The sequence below is a fragment of the Scomber scombrus genome, chromosome 15 (genome assembly GCF_963691925.1).
Source record: "Scomber scombrus chromosome 15, fScoSco1.1, whole genome shotgun sequence".
NCBI classification, from domain to species: Eukaryota; Metazoa; Chordata; class Actinopteri; order Scombriformes; family Scombridae; genus Scomber; species Scomber scombrus.
This window is the reverse complement of record NC_084984.1, coordinates 7648832-7671134: the sequence shown is the minus strand read 5'-3', so window position 1 is coordinate 7671134 and position 22303 is coordinate 7648832. Positions and strand designations below refer to the sequence as shown.

Sequence of the window (22303 nt, the reverse complement as noted above, 5' to 3'; positions counted from 1 at the left end):
ACTGCAGCCTCTTGTAGTGAGGCTTAAGGCTGTTTTGATCTCTGTTGAGTAACGAACTGCTCTGTCCGCAGGTTTACTCCTACATGCTCTCAGTCAGCTGTGAGATTAGTCAGTTCACTCACTGCACTGCCTGCACAGAGACGAAGACTACTGAGGCATTGGGAAGAAAACATGAACAACCAGGTCAGTGAAAGAAGATGAATGTTCTTTTTTTTATGATGAATTTATTACAGGTGTTCACAATGTGGTCGGGTACAGAAATACATTTATGATTTTTAAAAATGTTTTTTATTAAAAGTAAGTGAAATATATCCTTTAACAATTGTATTATTTTACAGATAATTCTACAAGTTAGAAAAATTAATTTTGGTGAAGAAATGAGTGATTAATTATTCTAACATCACAAATCACAATAGAATAAAAACATTCACCATAAATAATAATAAATTATCTCTAACCAACCGTATAATGAATTTGCAACATCACTTTCCTGTGTGCCCTTGTGACTATAATAAATCTAAATTATTGTAATGTAGCGCAAATTAATCGTTAAAGGTTGTTTCTCTTAAAGTTATGTAATTATATGGGATCTATATTCAGAACAAAACCACAACATACCAACAAGGCTTAGGCTCAGAGAACCTGACTGATTTATGCAACAACCTCCTGATCCCTAAAGCTGAATTTCAAAACTTCATCTAATGTATGGATTGTTGAAGCATGGGAAACCTCAAAAGACCAGAGTCCAAAAAGATGTGGTGTTAACCACCAGATAACACTGTGTACAATTATGTCTTGTGAAACAAGCCAAAAAATCTTAAAAACATTCACATTGAGGCTTTGTTTATTATATTTAAGTAAATGATGCCGATATTCACAGTAGAATCAACTTAAAGTGTATCAACTGACTGGTTCATTCAGAGGACTATAGCGTATTCAATTGTTTGTCTAATGATAAAAACTTAACAAAATCAGGCTCTTAGCAGTATGCACATAACCATTATTACATTGTAATGTCCACATAATGAAATAATAAATAAAACAGCATTAACAACTATAGACTCACTTACCAGAAGCGCATTAGGAAAAGTAACACTAAGTGGATTATTAATGAATTCCATCTGATGCACATGGACTTTGGCATGAGTTTTTGATGACTCCACACAGTGTTGTTCTTTTTACTTATTAAAGAATAACAAATGTTTTTACAGACAAATGTAATGTTTTCTTGTTGCTTTGCACTCTATCTAACTCACCTGAGATCACTTTAGTCATGGGGCTCTGGGATTAATGTGACCATACCAATTTAAGTCATGGCACTCCATGGGTTCCGGGTCATTATGTAACACTGCCTGTGTCTGTTTGACACCTGCTGCCTGCCACAAGGATCAGTAAGGTGTTTGAAGAGTGCGAGGCTGATATTTATTACAGTGTGTAATCAAAAACTATTTTAATTTGGGATTTTAATCAGGCACCCTGACATTGTGATGAATGGTAAATGAGTCTTCAGCCTTGCAAGCAGTTCTGTGGGGCTAAATGTTAACACTAGCATTTAGTTAACCAGGTATAATGCTCATCATGTTTACTTTGGTTTAGTGTGTTAGCATGCTGATATTTGCTAATGAGTACTAAACAGGCATGGCTGTAGAGGTATTATACCAAAGTGTTGGACATATTAACATTTTGACCTTTAGATACCACTAGATGGAAAGTCAGTAGATCACCAAAGATATTTAAATTTATTAGGCTTAATTTCCTGTTGCCTGTGTAACAGTTTGTGCTAATCCATCAAGTATAGATGCAGCGATATTTCACAAATAAGTGTAAAATTGACCTGATGACACTAGAGACGATCAAAGTCATGACAAGTTGTGCTGTAGAGGCCATCCAGACCAGCACTGAAATAAAAAAGGTTGTGCTAAAAGAAGTTTCATGGGATTATCAAAGTCAGTAGGTGTCATTCTTCAGGGTCTACGAATGTCTGAGAATCTAATAATTGTTTAAATATTTAAGTCTGGACCAATCTGACTGCCATACCTCTAACATGCTAATCATTGGTTTCTGAAGGTTAGATAATTCTCACTACCAGCCTCCAAGACATCTGAGCTGCTTACCTCTCTTTCTTTTATAGTCTAAAGTTTATTTTTTCCTCTAATCTCTGACAGGATGAGGAGGTGCTGAAGCAGATTGAGAGGGAGGTGCGAATGCGGGAGGGGGCCAGTAAACTGCTGGCAGCTTGCTCCCAAAGAGACCAGGCGCTTGAAGCCTCCAAGAGCCTGTTAACCTGCAATACCCGTATCCTGGCCTTGCTTAGTCAACTCCAGAGGATGAGGAAAGCTCAAATCTTACAAAGAGTGGGACGCAGGTCAGACAGAGTGCAAGGACTTGTTGTATGTATGGGCAGACAGACAGTATAAAACAGATCAGTGAGGAGGGATTTAAGGGATTGTTATATTGTTAGAAAGTTCAGCTGTATTGCAGAGAGGAGGTATGTGAATGAGTTGTTTGTGGATGTTGCAATGCCTCCTAACAGCCACTAGAGGTCAGACAAGCTCACTGTCTTGAGCTATTTGGGTCTAAAGAAGTAAAAACTCCGATAACACTTGTTGTATATAGATCAAGTTTATTGTAGACCAACATGTTTCGGCTTATGGCGCTATCAGGGTTATCATGAAACACATTACAAACAACATTTCAATAGGAAAGATATGAAGCTGAGAACATTTTTATAAATATAAATAAGTAAATAAATAAATGACAGCCAGTCATGTAAATTCAGACACATATGAGCCAATGGGACACCTACCTTCACATAAGTAGGTTTAACTTAATATGATTATAATGCACGTGCAGTAACATTACACACATGCGTACAGTGTTTACATACATTTTTAATGTATGAATGGTGGACACAATGTACACTTTGTCTAATGCAGCAACCTTGAGTGATAATGTGTAGAAGATGTGTTGATTCAACTCTTAAGTTATTCTTTTGTTAAGGCTGTAGTTTGTGGTCTTATTATACTGGATTGCATTAGTGTTCCTGTTATTTTGTCCATCCCCTATACTGTCTGTATGGGTGAACTGTTGGATAGATGATCTTTGTCTTTTACTGCAGGCTATCTGATGATATTGTACCATGTAAGGGAAAAGTAGCCCTTTCAGGTGAGTGTCGACACATCTCAGCACTAATTTACGAACAAATCTGAACGTGGTGTTTATATTTCTAACTTTATAACATTCATTCTTTAGACCTGCGGATTCCACTCATGTGGAAAGACTCAGAGTACTTCAAAAACAAAGGAGGTACGTAATATGCTGAATGGTGCGATCAAGGCAGCTGATTGCTTTAATGTCTCTATTGGAATTGATGGGATTTGAATGCATTGAAAAGACTGAAATTATTGCCTACCCCCTCTGGTGCCTGACTTCCCTAAGTGGATATCATTAAATGAAAAGGACAAATACATGGTACTTTAAGTACTTTAGAATGAATTTGCAGTTTCTGCTCTATACATGCTCTCTTTGCTTGCAGAGCTACATCGCTGTGCTGTGTTCTGCCTGCTTCAGTGTGGCACAGAGATCCACGACACTGATCTGGTGATGGTAGACAGGACTTTAACCGACATCTGCTTTGAAAACGCCATTATACTGTAAGTCACCCGATTTTAAAACTTCTTAAATAGGACATATCAGGTTTTTGTGATCTTCTGTCATTTATATACTGTGATAACGTTAGATGTCTGTGATGATAGAGGTACGTGTATGTGAACATGCAGCCTGAAAGTCAAAAGCCAAGAAGCTCCATTTGCAAAGTTACCCCTACTTCCCAATCGAACTAATGTGAGATCTTTGGTAGTGCCCAATAACGGCTGTCCATTTTTTAGCCTTTGTTGCTAAAATTGTTGCTACAGTTTTCCGTTGGTTATTCACCTTGTCCACTGGCATATTTGGGATTGGATTGGGGCTCGAACATGCGACAGATGTTTTTGAGAAGTTTATATTTTGAGTAAATAATGCGAAAAAGAAGAAAAATTCGACTACTACTGTCTTTTTGTTTACGTACCCCCAAGTTGGCCTTAAAGAGACAGGAGCTAAAACGGCCTGTTTCAGACAGAGGCTGAACTGAGGGCCTGCAGGAACATTATAAGATAAATAAGGAGTTTTGAACAGTAAATCATGACTATAGACCTGGAAATGTGCATGATATTTCCAGCGTTGGGAATAATGCGTTACATTTTTGCAGTTACTAATTACTTTTTTCAAATTAAATAACGCAATTATTGAGATCTAAATGGACTCATTGCTCATTACTTTTTGTCTTACTTGAAAATGGACAGACAACACACACACACACACACACACACACACACACACACACACACACACACACACACACACACACACACACACACACACACACACACACACACACACACACACACACACACACACACACAACATCATCTGACCTTAACATGCCTCAGAGTTGCGTTGTGAAGTCCATGTCATTGTACCCATCTTGTGGTAAAACAGCCTTATCCCTGGAGTTATAATGTTATATATTGTAAATAATACCGAAGTTACTGAACTGCTGCTGCAACACCTGGTTTGAGTTGTGGATCTGCAGTGTGGGCTTCTAAGTTGTCTTTATTTTATGTTTGTGAAACTTAAGTGGTTTGGGTTTGTGGGGAAAACAAAACGGCCTCTTTACAGAGTGGATTAAACTCTGAGATTTTGGAACGAGTTACACTTTCATGTTAAAAGTTAAGCAAATGTTACTTTTCCTAGTAAGTAATTACATTTTATGTGCAGTAATTGGTAAACTAATTCAGTTACTTTTTGAGAGAAGTAACTAATAACTGCAACTGTGTGTGTGTGTGTGTGCGTTTGAGCAGTAATGATGTAGGTCCAGAGTTTCAGCTTCGTGTGGAGCTGTACAGCACTTGCGTGGTTGAGGATTTCTCCTTGGGGGCTCTAGGACCCAGGAGAGTGAGCATCCTGGGGGGCTCTCTGGGATGCTCCTCGGGGAAAAAGATACGTGCTGCGTTCGAGTCTTCAGCTGTTTGTGGATCCATTTGCAACGGAGCAGTTTCAGGACCTGGAAGTGTGTTTCCTCCTTTATCACCTGACCTGTCTGCACGGTGAGGATGTCAATAATAAACACAAAGGGAAATGTTTTATAGCTTAATGTCAACTAGAAAAAGTTTGATTTGCCCAGTGCTTTCTGTCTGTAGGGGGCCTAAATATAACCTGTTGGCTCACACAATACTGAAACTCGAGAATGTCCAGGATGGCTTTAAAACGCATGATTTGTCACTAGCAGCAACAGGTGAGTTTCTCCTCTTCTTCTCTCCTCTTCTTCTCTCCTCCCCTTTCTTAAAAAATAACCCTTCTTCTTTTGTTTTCTAGAGGATAGTCCCTTCTGGTTGCCTCTGTATGGCAGTATGTGCTGTCGTTTAGTTGCTCAGCCTCTCTGCATGATTCAGCCAGTCACAAGTGGGCAACTCAAGATGAAGGTGACTACATTTTTAATATAGTATCCTACTTAATACATACATTTTTTCACATTGTCATTTACAGCATCACTTTACTCCCTGCTCTCATTTAGCTTGAAGAGGACCTTAATTGCTGGGAAAATGTCTATGCTGTCCTCAGGGGGCAAAGTCTTCTCTGCTATCAGAGTCAAGAAGACCTGGAGTCTGAGGACAAGCCGTTACTTCTAATCCCCATCAAAAAGGTTGGTTCTGAGTGAGCAAAGTCTCATGAATAAAGAGATGGATTCATTTACGTTTTTTGTCCATGTTGATTACAATAACACGCCGAGGCCACCAGAGAGCACTGGTGAATTAATGAAAAATTTCCTAGGAGAGGAAAGCCGTTGTGATGGTGAGCATCCGAAGATTGGAATTATTTATACACTTTAAACCTGATTCATTTTTCTGTCACACCCTGTTGAACATATTGATTTAAAAAAAAAAAAAAAGTAGTTTAATCCCAAACTAAATTGTACTTTGTTGCATTTGAGAAGTTATTTTACCATCAAACTACAGATATGACAATAAGACAATTACCTTTTAAGACTTACACCTCATTTCACACAACAAAACAATAGTACAAACCCAGTTACTTAAGTACTACACAACCCTGATATACTTTACTGGAGTGTTTCCATTTTATGGCACTTAATACTTCTATTCTGCTTCATGACAGGGTGAAATATTGTGCTTTTAAGCATACCACATTTATTTGACAGCTATAGTTACAATTTTTTACAGTAATATTCTACATTGAAGCAGTGGATAACTTTTTAAAATACAACACTGCTACGGATGAAATCAGCGGTTCACACCATTTTTGTGATTTACTCTAACAGCTGATATATTTGCATGGCATACTGTATTTGTGTCTGTCAGCAACCGTTTTACTGTGAGCCTTGGATAAACTGCAGTTCAAACTGTGGGATTATTGTGTTATTTTAGTAAAAGACATGTAAACCAATCATAGCATGACTACTTCCAATGTCTTACCTATATTGTTGCTTCTAAGAAAACCCTCCTTTGGTCCTTTGCCACGTGTGTTCAAGCAGCCTGGTTATCTGAATAATTTGATGTGAAGATTTGGTTTTTTTCTGTCAGGATTCCATTGTCTGTGTGTCAGAAAGAGATCCTGTTGGATGCCAGACTATATACATCACTACACAACAAGAAGAGGATGTAACCTACACACTTACCACACACACACCTGAAGACACGCAGCGCTGGACCGAGGCTCTCTGGCAGCACAAATATAACATGAGTAAGGCCTAAATGAACATATTGTTTATTATTTTAACCCCAAGATCATTTATACACTTCTGTCTCGACCACGAACTGCTAGAAAATCTGCTTAGACCATGTTTCAGCAGGTATAGGGCAGGTTTAGTTAATATCAGATTCTCAAAATTTAGAGTGGATTATTATAATGAAGTTATTTATTAGCACTTAGCAGGGTGTTTCAAAACTTTAGACCATGATCCAAGGAGGAAGTGACTACTTAAGTGTCATGATTCATTAAAAAACTGCTTTGGCAAACCCAAATCTAAGCGACAACAAGTACTGCACAAACAGGCCAAACCAGAAGCAATAATTTCCTGGGTACTTGTCATCACCGTTAGGTTGTCAGGCAACCAACTGAGACCTCAGGAGATCATTGGTCTGGCCAGGAAAAAGTACACCACATAATGTGTTAATTACTGAGCTGGTAGCCACGTCTTTTACCTTTTGGAGAGAGTCAATCTAGCTGTTTCCTTCTGTTTCCAGTCTTAATGGTAAACAAAGCTAATCCACCACTGGCTGTAGCTTCATATTTATTTATGAGAGTGGTATTAAATCTTTTCATCTAAACTCTCGGCAAGATAGAAGAGGAAGAGAGTATTTCCCAAAATGTCAAACTAGTGCTTTAAGATGCCATATCTCTTCTAAAGTTCTAACAAAACAACAAAAAAAGAAAAAAAAAACAAGAACAATCTGAAATGAAAGAAAAAAGTTGACAGGAGGGAGAATTAGTGTTTCCACATAGGACTCATTAGATTTATAACCCTTTTTAACAAATATGAGACGCACTAACACTCACTAGATTTTTAGCACTAATGTAGACGATTCAGAATTACCTCTTCTGAATTCTGAAGAAATTATATTAACAATCTTGATTCATGTGTGTTGCACAATCACATACTTGTCTAACGTCACCAAAGTGTAACAGACTGCAGTTGCCAGCCTGGCCTCCTGCCCAGACTATCACTATTGTGCCAAGTCATTTCAAGCTTTAACTGTTCTACAACAGGTAGAAGTTGCATATATCTCTATATGCTTTGTTCTGTTTTGAGTTGTCTGTATTTTTCACATAGAATAGTTCAGCAAGGCCCAATTTGCAAGTAATAAGAACATCAGCATTTTTTTCTCATTGTTTTGCTCTTTTTTGCTTTATATGATTCACTGTTTACACAACAATAGAATACAGCTGAGTGGTGTTATAATTACAATTTTATTGAAAATTTGACTGCAGCCTTGGCTCTGACTCAACCAAGTCTTAGAGATAGTTAGAGGGGATGTTTATCAGGCTTTGTGAATGCATTTTGAAAAGCGCTCAAAATATACCTGCTTATACCTGCAAGGCGGCATTCTTAGATGACATTTCGGTGGCATCAGTTACACCCTGCATTCACTTGTGAAAATAGAGTGTCTTCCCGCCCACGGACACTTACTGCTGTATTTGTAAGAACATGTGATTGACTTGAAAGTGGTTCATTGTTTTTCACGGGGCATTTAAACCTGTGGGAATTTGGAAATATTGTCAGGAATGCTCAAGAGTAGTCATAAACCTGCGATAACTGATATATTTTGGCCACTTTGGCACTATGGACACAAGCATATTATTACCTTTTCAGTTGATATGGTAAACTTATTAGCATACAGCTGCCCACACACTGCAGCTGTTCAGTCCACCACCAGCAATATATATAAAAAAACAATATAAATATTTACATTAATTGGAGTAAAGGGAAGTAAAGATGATAAAGAATTAAATAATTTGAAACAAAAGAGGATGTCCATTATGCATATTTATGAAAACCAGTGGAAGACACTTATATTCTTGATTGTCTGCTACACTGCAACAATAATGATGTGGTCTTACATGTCCACAATTCACTACAGACGGCAAAGCGTTAAGAAACTCTCACTCTTCCCTATTAAATCATACAAGTCACAGTAATTTGCCAGCAACTCTGATATTATTATCAATATGCAAATTCTCTGTGTGTTCCCTTGCGTGTTAAAGAAGTAAATTTCTCTTGTTGTGCGTTGCCTTCCCTCCATTTAAAAACGTTGCCCATTTAAAGGTCATGCAGACAGCATCATGATCAGAGAAATGAAAGAGTTCGACATTGGCCTCAGATGTGTCGGTGTTGTTCAACATGCAAATATAATAGAGGCAGCCCATCAAAAAGGCCGGAGGGTAATTAATTTTTATTGCGCGCACACACACACACACACACAGAGAGAGAGAGAGAGAGAGAGAGAGAGATGTAAACTTTACATCACGGAATGAATTATGTAGTCAGTATTTAGTTTGTCGCCCTCTAACCTTTGAGTTTGTGAGAAAGACAAGTCAGGTTTATAAGGTATCTTCACCTCACGCGTATCTATGTTTAAGTCATCTACAGCATGAAATACATACTGTGAACCTCAGGGCTGTTACTGCATTCTCTTCGTGCCTCAATGCATTTCTTAGAATTAAGATATGGAATAAATCTTATGTTTATAGGAAGCAACATCCATTTCTGATATGGTAAAAATGGACATAAAATCAGTTTTTCTTGCTGTTCAGAAGGAACAGGTTTCAGACTGTCTTTTTTGAAGCTGTTATCACGAAAATATTGTGCGAATAATTGAATGTGTTGAATGTGCCACTCCTCGGTGTTAATAAGGGTGTGTGTCAGCAATGTTTTGTCTACTGTTTAACTGTCTTTGCACTTACAATTTTTCCTTTTCAAAGCAATGATCTGAATGTTCTCAGTGCAATCTGCAAAGTACAGAAAAATGTCACAGCACGCTAACACTGAATTTTTTCAATTGCTACGTTTTGCTACATTGACGCTCCTCAGGGATTTATAAGTGCACGGTTACTAATAACAGTGTGTGAGAGCTAATTCTTTGTTATTTTACTCATCACTTGTTCCTATCTGAAAACCTATCTGTATACAGGTGTGCAAAGATCACTTGTATGACAGTGAGCGGATTTCCCATTACATCACTGCTTAAATCCATTTTTAAATAGTATCCACTGAGTCAATGTTGGGAGGTGGAGGATCTTTGCTTTGGTTTACCAAGATCCTTGACATCTTGTTGATATAACTGCATGGAGCTCTCATTCAGGCTCACAGTTTTACCTGCGAAACCAAGGAAATTATTCAATTCTGATAGTTAGGTTAACAAGATACATTGATGCTTGAATAGTGTGAACACATTATAGAGGCATCATAGTAACATCTATAGGTTAATGTGTCTTTTCACACCTTTTTTATGTTATGTGCCACTTTCACACAACTGTAAATGCATATAGAGAAACTACCTAGTTCATTGCACACTGGTTGCTCATGCAGACACAGTAAATGAGCTTTGCGGTGGCTCTTGATGCTTTATACTCAGTGGTACATTGAAAGCGGTTGTATAAAATGTAATCATATTTCTCTGATATACAGACTTTGGATATTAAACTAAGCAGAAGGAAGATTAAGAAGAATGAGGTGTGTATTTGTAGTCCTATTTTTAGTAGACTCCAGCCAGTATAGCAGCAATTTAAATGATTATAGGTTAACTAACTTCTGTCCTAAATGCACACAACTTTATATTTGGATAAGGCCTATGCACTGAGATGCAAAAGCAATAATACAGCTGTTTGTTAGCTGCAACATTCAACTAGTTTGACTACCAACCAAATAACAGAGCACAGCGGTGGCTCTGCATGACTTTCTTCTTCTTCTTCATCTTCTTCCTTCTTCCTTCTTCCCTCTTTTACTTAGTTTAATCTCCAAAGTATTTAAAAGAAAAACAAGCCAAAGGTCATTGCAGTGGAAAATGAGCTCCTTATCTGGTAATACCTTGTTATACATATATAGTGGACAATTTCAACTTGAAAGATGATTGCGTCCGCTCATATCTGTGGATGTTCTGTACACAAATGTGCTTAGGATAAGAGGATGTCAGACGGAACTTAATCTTTTGTTGTTTGACGTTTGCTGACAGTGCAGCCAGAGAGCGTTCAACTGACAGATCACAGATTGTTCCAGAGCATCCTGTGACAGGCGTGGCTGCAAGTCGGCTATAAGATTGACTCTTTGGCTGCATTTGAGACTCTTTGTCTGACACAGACACTGAGTCCATATGCGTGCGGATGTGTGATTCAGGAATAAACTCTGAAAGACAATCGCTCTTTGTGAAATCTGCTTTTATTACAGAAACTTCCGTGACAGTCATCCCACAAGTTTTAATGCACCAATTAGCACAAAGCAACACGATTAAAGCACGTATGATTTCTGCACAACTAACCATTGATGCTATGAACTCCAGTAGGTAGTAGCTTATTTTCTTAGTGGTACAAGGAAAAACACCCAAAAGAAAGCAAAAAACACATTATTCAAAATACCAGATGAACTATCTCTGATGAATTATACTTTGTGCACGTGCATGGTTTGACAGGTAGTACAGGATGATCCTTTCTATAGGTTGACAGAGATTGAGATGCTTCTAGCTTGCCAACTTCAACATAAATTGACAGCTTAATTGCCAAATGACAGTAGATGATGGAGGAAAAGATTTAGCAACGATCTGCTTTAAAATTCACCGCTTTATTTCCTGCAGGCCAGTGGAAGCAGTGTTGTGAGGACTTCATGAAGATTGAAATGCCGAGCTCCAGGAAATCCATCACATTGAAGCAGGGATCGCTATACCATGAAATAGGTAGTGTAACACAAAAAGGAGTGACACCTGCATCGTGTACTGCTGTCACACTGCTACTCACAAAGCCTTAGCTTAAAGTAACACCAGTGGTTTTGTTTTAGCCAGTTTGCACCACAACCCACCTTTTTTTGTTTAATTTGAATGCATTTTCCATTAGTTTCCATTCATTTCTGCACACATGATGACAGTCTGCTTTTACTTGTGTCAAAGTTATATCATTAAATACAACAGAAGGCTGTCAAATCCACCTCCATTTACACTGCATAAATGATAAATTGAAGCTGCAATAACTGATTTTTTGGGGGGCTTTTCAGGGGCAGAAACACATCCAGCAAGAGCTACATTAGTATTAATTTACAGTTATTTTCCTGGCCATCTGATGAAAGACCAGGTTTCACTCTATGATTACTTCTGTTTTGTTTTCCACCTGCTCCTGAAGGAAATATCTGCCTCTTTAGCAGCTTAACACTCCACTATGTTTGTCAGCTAGTTGCTAAGTTTGTCTGCCTGCTGTTTGCTATGTGTTGTTAGCTTCCAGTGGGTTTTTTATCCGTTTTTCTGTTGACAAAAGATGCCTGCTGCAACCAGAAAACGCTAATGCAAGTGTTGAGGTGTGGGTTCATCACTGTAAGCGACCCCTTTTACATACAAGTAGACGTCTTTTATTTTTAAATTAAAAATATTGATTATACTAGATTTACAGCAGTATTTTACTTTAACTGACCACACACCTCTGCCACTACTTTATTTTCATGTCATGCAGAAATGAAAGGATGGTAATGTTTACCTGGAATAGTTGGGGGAAAAGTATTCCGAAATATAAAACTAGCAAAAATTTAGCATGAGTTTTAGTCAAGAAGCTAAACCTTGCAGAGATGTAACATGTTTATCTGTGGCTGTATCAGAATGCCCTCCTACACTTAGACATTTGTCCCTCCATGCCAGACATTCTGACAAAATAATGACAGATGAAATGTTACGCTTCATTTGCACCCGCTCTGTTCTTATCTGCAGAAAGCTGCAGTGACGCCAGGGCTTAAAGTAGACAAACCGGTTCCTGCAAATAGCAGGATCTAACAGAGATAAATAATGCTACCCAACAATGACCTGGGGCAACAAGTCAGACACTCACAGTGAATAGGTGCATTATCTGTTCAACACCATCACTCATACTCATCAAAATGTATGTAGTAATAATCTATAGCAGCAAAATAGGGGAACTGATATGTTAGCACCGTAAATGTGTTGTTTGAATACCGCAGCATTCTTTTTTTGGAGTGTTCCAGTCATTAAAGATAAGATGTGGGACGAATCTTCTCAGAAGGAAGAAAAAATAAATATTTCAGTAAAGGAAATGGAAACGGTTTCTCTGAATTCCCCTTTTACCAATCACCTGTTGTCTGTTTTACATTCATAAGGAAAGATGTTTAAAATATTTTTGACCGCGAGTATGATAATTATCTTTTAAATGGTAAATTTTCTTCTTTCTTGTCTGTTTGTGTTCCTCTTATTGTTTAGTTACACCCAACTCTCCCAGAGTAGGTGTCGTGGCCCCAGATTTGTCCGCTGAGATCCGCACGTTGCTCTCTTCCTACTACAAGGAAAGGTAGGCTTTCCTCCACAGCACACAAGTCGTCATTGCACTTTTCTCCTGGTGCATTAGCTACAAAATCCTTGATGGTGCAACACGACTTGCATTGTAACCTAAAGCACTGCAACACTAAACATGACATGCTACTGACTCTGAGGCATGAAAATAAACAATGAATTTGCAACACTGCTCGCTCAGACAAACAGAATGTCTGACTGAATTTGACCCTCACTGACTATCTGAAGTGATGAGTGAAAAAGTACCACATACTTTAGATAACAATGTATATTTTTGCACTGCCTATTCTTCTGTCAGCATTTCAGTGGACAAAATATGTCAACAAAGGTGACATGTGCGGGAGGAACTTTGACAGTTTGACAGTCTGACATTTCCTTGAAACTTTTAAAATAACCTCCAGCACCTCACATTGCATGCTATTTCAGTTTGTCTAACATCTATAGAAGTGTTTGTGTAATTGCTTTAGACTTACTATGGGTGGTGATTTTCATATTGTAGAGCTCTAGAGTGATTCAAGCTTCATTAACAAATTTGATGACACATTAGGGTGGAATTACTTATTTAGTATGTTTGGTAATTATATTAATGAATGCGGAAAAAGCAGTAATGAACAATGACATAGGTCACAAACTATTCCTCTGTGCACCCACTGAGGTCAGCAGTGACATGAATTCACGGGTGACATCACAGCTAAGCAAGATAAATACCTCATTGACTCAAAGTACAATAAGACACTGACTGTTAGTTTGACTTCTTAGAGTGGCAAACACACAAAGTTATAAGTTTAAGTCAACGCATAATGAAAGCAGGGCGTCAAATGCTACTTATATTGTTCAGAAGGGTCATGGTTTGTGTACAGAGAAAGGCCAAAGATCGGTTAAAAGATGTCCTGGAGAACAGGTTGGACTGGAGGCTTTGATAGATGATATATGTGGAGTAACAACCTAAAAAGATGACAGGGTCTAATTTTTTTACAATGCAGGCTTTGTGTGACTGTGAATGCTTTGTGTGTATTTGTGTGTGTCTTTCCAGCAGTCTGGTATGTTTTTGTCTGTTTTCGAGCTATGAGTCAGACCATTCTCTGTATCTGTACGCAAAAGATATTGTATGTGGCAATATGTTAGACACCAGTTATACACTCTCATTGAAATACCCACTTAAATTGCCTTGCTGGGATTTCCATGTCTGTAAGGAAAGGTAGATGAGTGAGTCATTACTAATTTTCTAACTGTCAATGATCTGCATAGAGAGTACACCATAACATCCAACTCAGCAATCTAAATTATCTGCCACTAGTGATGAATTCATATTGGAGGTTTAAAATATACTTTACAGAGTTAATTGAAGTACTGAGGGTATTTTTAAATTGGGTATTAAATTGTTCCTGAGAAGTACAAGCAGACATATCATGCCACATGACTGTTTTGTATGGAAAATAAAGGTTGTGTAAACCACACACCTATTCTTCATTATCATATAAAGGTTTCATAACTATAAAACTGCAAAATACATTTCCTCCTCCCCGGAGGTGAATGTGATCCACCAGTAAAGTAGTTTGTTTATATCCATGGCAGTGACTTGGAAAACAATGTTTTTAGTGCATGTTTTGTTTAAGGACTATATCCTCATAACAACCAATGCCTTGATATGACATTGGCATCTTTACAGCTAAGACTGAGGTTTGGCAGAAACCTACATGAATAGTTTCAGCTTTGTGGATGGTGTGATGTTTTCTGTTTTTCCAGACTGGAATGCTAATTGAGTTGTGTGTGTCACATGGAAACTATCTCCAGCTCAATATACAGGACCAGTCAAAAATTTCGAAACACCTTCCCACCTTCTTGAATGAGAACATGTGTCCAGACTCTTTGCTGATACTGATGCCTGCCTTGGATTTAATTATGTACACGCAATTAGACACCAAAAGAGAGATCGATAAAAACTGCAAAAATCTTGCTGCTTTTAAAGAACATCATCATATATATTTTTTAACCTTGTACTGCAGCATTCTCTCTTTTTTGTTATGGTTTCCAGTTATTGATGACCCAGCCTCAGCTGCACTGGAGGAGTGAGAAACGCTTCTTATTCTATGTAGTTACCACACCTGGCCAAGGAAATGGACGTGGACTTGATAAATGATGCTGTTTCAAAATCTGCAGAGGACACCTCCTATAACTAACTGCAACACCAGTTATTTTTCATTCCTCTGCTATGTGAATCTTAACTGTTTATCCAACCAGCAATACTAAAAAAAGACTAAAAAGGTTAAGTAAATAATGAAAAGTGAAGAGTGTGAGTTTGCAGTCCTGACCCAAAACTGACTGTATGCATATTTTAAATGCAGAAAAATCTCATTGTACCAGAAATACTGTACAATTTTGTGCATTTTACAGAGACACACATCTACCCAATAATTCTGTTGATCCTTAAACATTTCCAGTATCTTGATTTTATGCTGAAAAAAAACGACAACCTGCCGTCACTCTCAAATTGATTGACATTTAATTCATTAGAACAATGTTAATCCAAATATTTTATACTTCCTGATGCAGTTAAGTTACCTTGCCAGCCTGGCTATGATACTGAAACCACAGCTTGATGTGCTTAAACCTCTATGCTGAGTCATGAGGCAAATACACCCAAAGAAATTCCTTCTTCAAGTTGACAGCAACCCCTGCAGTAGTGGGTTCTTGCTGCGGTGATGGACGTGGACCACACTCCTGAAAGCCAAACCTAGACAGACCTTTTGAACATGCTGCTCGGGTTCAGATTCAGTCCAACATCAACACACTGCTTGGAGTCAGTTATCATGATGTACTGAGTGTAGACTGATGCCAAAAAAGCCAATAAATTAAATCAATTTCAATATGTTGTCATTTAATTTTTTTCATCAACAGAAATTTGGAAAAGTTTAAGCACATAAAGACTGCACTGTTTTATAATCATTTTCATTTTATCTTATCTATTTCAGGTCATCACTGTGATACTTATTATCAGTTTGATTTATATTACTTGTATTGAAATAACAATTAAGGTCCAGCTGTGTCTAATGATGTAACAAAAACATCCTCATACGGCGACCTCACATTTCTAAAGCATGAATGTCTGTCTAATCCACCTTTATAAGAATTTATATTGCCTTACAAAGGCCAGTGGGCCGTGTAAGCCTAAAAGAAACAAACGCTTATATTCCACTAAATCCTGTCAGTGACATGTGGAACTAAAAGTAATTTAGATTTGTTTCTGTCTTAATATGTTTCTTGTTTTTGATAATGAAATAACACCTTTAAAGAATTGAGCAAAAAGATCCCTATGAACTGTTGCGAAATAACAGTCAAACACCTGCTGAAACATGTTCACACAGGATTTCTCACAATCGCCACTATAATTTGTTTTTAATAGCTCAACAATGCATTTCATGTGATAAAGAGTGCATGAACAGGTGAACAAAACAATGGACAAGGTGGAATCTGCTTATACATTGACGTATTATTCACAATTGTTCCCTTTCTTATTGGTCTAAAGCTGTCAGATTAAATACATCTTGTAGCCAACTAAATGGCCATCACAGGACGTTTATGATGCAATTTGCACGCAATAATCATTGTTTATTGTTACCGTAAAGGGAGTGTCTGTTCTATTTCCATGTAGTTGTTGTCACGCCTGAAAATACCAAAAATGAATGACATAATTGCAATAGCAATCGTATAAAAGCTCCAAGCATGCAGGTGTCAAACAGAGCTTCACTTTGTTATCGTCTACTGGCATAACTGATTTTCTGGTGTATGTCCCTAATATATTAAGTCAAGCCAGATGTAGCATAAGATTTGAATATAAAAGTTCATAAGCAAAGCACCAACATTCCTATTAAACAAAGAGAAAAAAAATATTCTCCCTTCCCACAGAAAACTGAATATTTATATATAAGGATTTGAATTCACGTGGGAAGCTATGAATGTTATATAATATTGTTTACTGGGCAGACACCTGTACCTCTATAATGGCACAACCTATTAATAAAACTGAAACTGGCTGATTCTGATGGGAATAAAATAACATAGTTGTAGCAACAATTACCCCTCCCTCTCCTGAATATAGCCTGAGGCCACCACCTCCTTGCTCAGTTTTTCTTTTTTTTTAAGAAGGTATAAAATGTAGAAATGGTTATGCCTGATTTCACAGTATTGCATGACTCTCAAAAGAGAATAGAGATGAGGAAAGATTGAAAAGCTACATCAAAAATTAACTGATTCTTATATATATATATATATATAAAAAAAGGCATAAGGATCACTATAATGATCTAAGAATGAGGTGCTTTCAATCAACAAATGACCATGAAACATACAATTTTATTTATGTGACTTTATTTAGATTATAATTAGGTTAAAAGTAATACATGTATAAGTAATATTTATGTACAGAAAAGCCTAGAAAAGGTCAACAGTGTACATTCTCCTTTAAAGGGGACATATTCTGCACATTTCCAGGTCTATAGTTTTATTCTGGTGCTCTACTGAAATATATTTGCATGATGTACAGTTAAAAAAACCTCTTTATTTATCTTACATTGGCCCTTTATGCAAACCTCAGCTCAGCCTCTCTCTGAAATATGCTGTTTTAACTCCTGTCTCGTCCAGATGAGCCCACTCTGTCCTGATTGGTTAGCTCCAGGAAGCTGCACCTTTGCAGGCTTCAAAAAAACAGTAGTTGCAGGATTATTGTTCTTTACTCAGAAATAAAATCTTTTTAAATACATCTGTACATATTCGAGCTGGAGTCTAATCCAAAATATGCAAATAGACAATGTGGAAAACCCGTAGAATAACTTTAGCAACAAACATTACGAAAAGGACGGCCGTTTGTGGGCATGAACAAACAATCTGACATCGTTATGAGGAGGAAGTAGAGGTAACATTGCAAACGAAGCATTCAGAGCAGATTGAACCCCTGACGTGTGATTTGCATGGAACATTTTTACACAAGTTCATCTAAAATTTTGGACATTTGAGCATGTTTAACAGACATCTGACATCAGTATATAAATAACAAAATCATAAAAAGCACAATATTTCCCATTTAAATCAACCTCTTATCACAATGAATTCATTACATTAAAAGCTTTGTTTAATTTGACAAAACTTCATTGACAACTAAATGTAATTACAACATATATATAACACATAGAAAACTTAAAGATGTAGATACAGCGTATGAAGCGAGCAATGTAATGTGTGTAAGCTTTGATGTGGTGTTGGAGTGTCAGTGTGATTATCTGTACTGTTCACGATGAGTTTGAGATGATTTTCTTCAGCTTCATCACTTCCTCATTGGTGAGGCGCAACAGAGAGTTGGAATTCACCATTAGCAGAGCCGAGGACCCCATCTCTGACTTCTCTTTCCCTCCCTGGTTTGTGTCTTCATTATAGGATTTAGTGACTGTAAGGTCTTGCACAACTGTGGGAGGACTCGAGTCATTTTTAACTTGGATCTTGTGAGCCTGGCTCTCTTTGTCATAGGCATTCCAGCAATTAGGGGGCTTGGAACCACATGATTTATGAATATCCTGCTCATCAGGGTAAACATCTCGGCTGGCTGCATTTTTCAAAATGCTGTTTAGAGGCTTGTAGCTGGTGAAATGATTTTGGCTCGCATTGTGGTGATTACCGGATGTCTGGTTGGTTAATGTGGGGCTTGGTGCATTCCTCGGCTTCAGCCTTAGATCTTCAATGGCAGCGCTCCGCTCATGGTGTTGGGCTTTCATGTGAAATGTCATATTGTTGGGGAGGATGTCTGTGTTAGAACAATGCCTTTGTCCAGAGTGTTGGTCCTGGGAGAGAGGATGTAGAGGATGCTTTGACCCTTGCATCATGGCGGAGGGCCCACACAGCCTGAGCCAGTTATGAAACACAGACAGGGGAATCTCAATTTCCATCTTGCCTCCGTTCTGTTGAGGAGGCCTGGGCAGCATGTGGCTGAGACTGAGCCTCCTCGAATCTGGACTCCCCTCTGGTTCTTCCGTTGGCTGGATTGTAAAGTCTGTTTTTGGAGAGCTGGGTTCTGGTGATATTGGAGAGGTGCTCTCGTCTGTTTTCAGTACTGGAGCAGAGTCATGTGCGGGGCTGCTTGAGGCCGTTTTGGAATTGAGATCGACAGCATAATCCTCCACACCATCTTGTGTCTCACATGCCTCACTTCTCACCACCCGTGGGTGAAGGAGAGTGTACAGAGGGGAGGGTTTGTTCAAAAACTTTGGGTTCTTGCTGGATGAAGGCGCGGTGAATGAAGAGGTGGGGTTGCTGTTAGTCTCTCGGCTTGATGCTTTAACGCTGAGGTTCAGAGGCTCAGCCAGTCCAGACGAGGTCTTGTATTGCTCTGCCAAGAAGCGTAATTGCTCCAGAGGCTCCTTAATCCTCTCTGTTGGGTTTGGGTGAGATGGATGGAAGGCAAATTGGGGATGGGGGGCAGGAGGGTTGTGTGATGTCAAAACTGAGGGGGGGATCGGGACATAAGGGGACAGAATTGTGTGGCTTGGGTGATAGTAGTGAGGACGGTGGAGTGGCAGGGTGAAGGTGCTCCCATGTGGCTCTGACTGGTAGTTGTGAGGATTCTGTTGGACAGATAAGTGGTTCATTGAAGGAAAAGTTTGATATCATATTCACTTTTTTGACAAAAATTAGACAAAAATATTGATGGCACTCTCATATCTGTACTGTAAATATGAGTATAAATAGCGTAAAGACTGAAAACAGGAGGCAACTGTAAGCTAGGCTCTGTCTCAAGATATCTAAAGCTGCTCTCTAGCCCAAAAAGCAAAATTATAACTACTAGTGTATTATACAATACTCAGAAATTATATTATTAATGTGTCATATCATACCAGATAATATGCATTTATCACCAAAATAGCCATTCAGGATGAATTATGTAATAGTAATGAGCAATATAACTTCAATCATTAAAAATATTTCCTTTCCTTGCTTATCTTATTTGGGTGTAAATTTTGACCAACCTGGTGCAGCGGTATTGATAACAGTTTGCGTTTGGCTGGTCTCTGGCCATCATCATCTTCTTTGCCGTAGCTGGGATAGTGGAAGTGCTTGGGTTGTTGCTGAGGCAAGACATTAAGTAATATGCCTTTCATGTGGCATTCGTATGGCAGCAGCAGCCTGCACAAACAACACACGGATCAGATAAAAGCACTGAGAAAATATACGCCACCCACTTCACATCCTGACAAACACACGCGCATAATTGAACTCACTTCTCATAGTGTCTGCGGGTGCAGGTGGCTGCGCTCGTGCTTCGAGGATTTCCTCCGAGTGTGTTGTAAATTTGCTTCCATAGCTGCTGAGCAGTCACCTGAAAGAGTGCAGTGCATTAGTATCTTTTACCTCATTACAGTGGCTTATATGACCTTATAATTCACAATAATATTTAAAAAAGCGTTGGTATTATATATTAAATCAAAACTTTTACACTACTGATAATATTAACACTACTACAACTTCAACAGTAAGACTAATATTTAACCCTTAAACAGGCAACTTGCCCCAGGAAATACAGACTCTTTAACAATCTGTTTGGAGCATGATTGGATAAGGTGGTTGTTCAGTTGTATATGCATTGAATTGGTAGTTCTGGATTGATAGAAATGAAGCTTGTGGTAGCCCTATACTTTGACAGAAATGATAAAAATCAGTTTAGAAAGTAGTATGTGTGATATTAATGACCAGAGAAGCAAGAATGTATCACTTCTCTTATCGAATAAAGCATTCAATTGTTTACCATTATGACCATTTTTATACCTTAACATATCTTGGAGGAGATACAACTCATAAAAGTCCAAAATATAGAAAATATTTAAAAAATATCTTAATGTAAATATTTTACTTACTACTGAGATAACTAGGATTTTATTTATTCATATTTCATTTTCCACTCCTGCCTGTTTAAGTGTTAAAGTAAATTGGAAATATTTGATTACCTGGTGGTAGCCGCCCAAGTCTCTGACAGTCGTGTACATAACAAATAAATCAACTGAAAAAAGAGAGAGAAATACACATAATCAAATACTTTGATAATTTCATTATTAGGAATAGTAGAATGTTCATTGTTTCATTGTTTTATAAAGTGATATAAAATAGTGAAAAATGCTTGTCATGATTTCCTAGAGCCCAATGTAACATCTTAATATAGTTTGTTGAGCCTGTCTGTCAATCCAAAACCCCAAACATGTTTCAATTTCAATCATATAAAACAGACAAAGGCAGCAAATCCTCAAATTTAGCTTGAATTACAGGACATGTTTGGCATTGTTTTGCATTAAAAAGGACTAATCGATTAACTGCTGATTCACATACATAAAAAAAAAAAAGCTGTATCTTGTGCTGTCCTTTGTGCATGCTTCTTTAAACTGATCCACTGCTGGGTTTAACAGAAAAACACTTGTGTGGATGAGCATCATTAAAACAACATGAATTTTCAATACATTTTTGGAACAAACACATTCATAATATAATGTGTATTTGTAATCTATAATGTATGATTTTTGAATAATAGAAATCTTTTTGGGGGGCACAGAATAATTGCAAAGCACTACTCAGAAACTGCTTCAAAATGTGATAAAAATGAATAATATGTATAAATACTTTGTTTGAAGCCCAGATGTGGGATTCTCTCTATGGGTGAATCTCTCTTCTTCATGAAAAGGTAGAGATCTTTAAGGAACTGCTCCTCTTGGATCTCCTCCACCCGCTCTTTGGTTCTCCCGTCTTGGATCTCTCCGTGTGCCATCTGTACGCGCATCTGAATACATACAGAAAAGAAGAGTTTTCAACAGACCATCATAACAAATGTTTTATATTTACAGTCCTGTAGGTGTGTCTATTTAAAACAACCATAACACATCACTGTTCTCTTGACTCCGTCACTGCAGCTTGACCGAACACACCTCTAGAGCCGAGCTTCACCTGGTGACAATGCCTCACTGTGTCGAGGTCACATCGCCTTGACTGATGATTGTCAAACACATCCGGGGTTTTAGCCATATATCAAAGTTTAATCACATGTTTGGACTTGCCTCAGTGGCGTCAAACCTGTCTCTTGAGACAACGTACCATTGATATGAGTCTCAGAAAGGACATCAATGGACTCTTTCATTACCTTCACCCCATTGTTTAGTGTGCATTAT

The 22303-nt window shown here is 38.0% G+C and overlaps 2 protein-coding genes across 2 annotated transcripts; one reads left to right on the top strand and one right to left on the bottom strand.

Annotated features, from left to right (window-relative positions):
* Positions 1-62: 62 nt before the first annotated feature.
* On the top strand, positions 63-15401 carry rtknb (rhotekin b). The gene is made up of 13 exons (XM_062434771.1): positions 63-183; positions 2166-2365; positions 3119-3165; positions 3253-3306; positions 3536-3653; positions 4899-5144; positions 5238-5359; positions 5395-5519; positions 5612-5740; positions 6639-6798; positions 11403-11501; positions 13020-13107; positions 15145-15401. Exons 1-13 carry the CDS (start codon positions 172-174, stop codon positions 15149-15151), a joined length of 1407 nt encoding a protein of 468 aa, XP_062290755.1. The 5' UTR covers positions 63-171; the 3' UTR covers positions 15152-15401.
* Positions 15402-18394: 2993 nt separating this feature from the next.
* arid6 (AT-rich interaction domain 6) lies at positions 18395-21906 on the bottom strand. Its single transcript, XM_062435179.1, has 5 exons — positions 21762-21906; positions 21098-21150; positions 20375-20472; positions 20123-20279; positions 18395-19720 (listed from the first exon to the last, which is right to left on the bottom strand). The coding sequence occupies exons 1-5, from the start codon at positions 21904-21906 to the stop codon at positions 18395-18397; spliced, it is 1779 nt and encodes a 592-aa protein (XP_062291163.1).
* Positions 21907-22303: the final 397 nt, after the last annotated feature.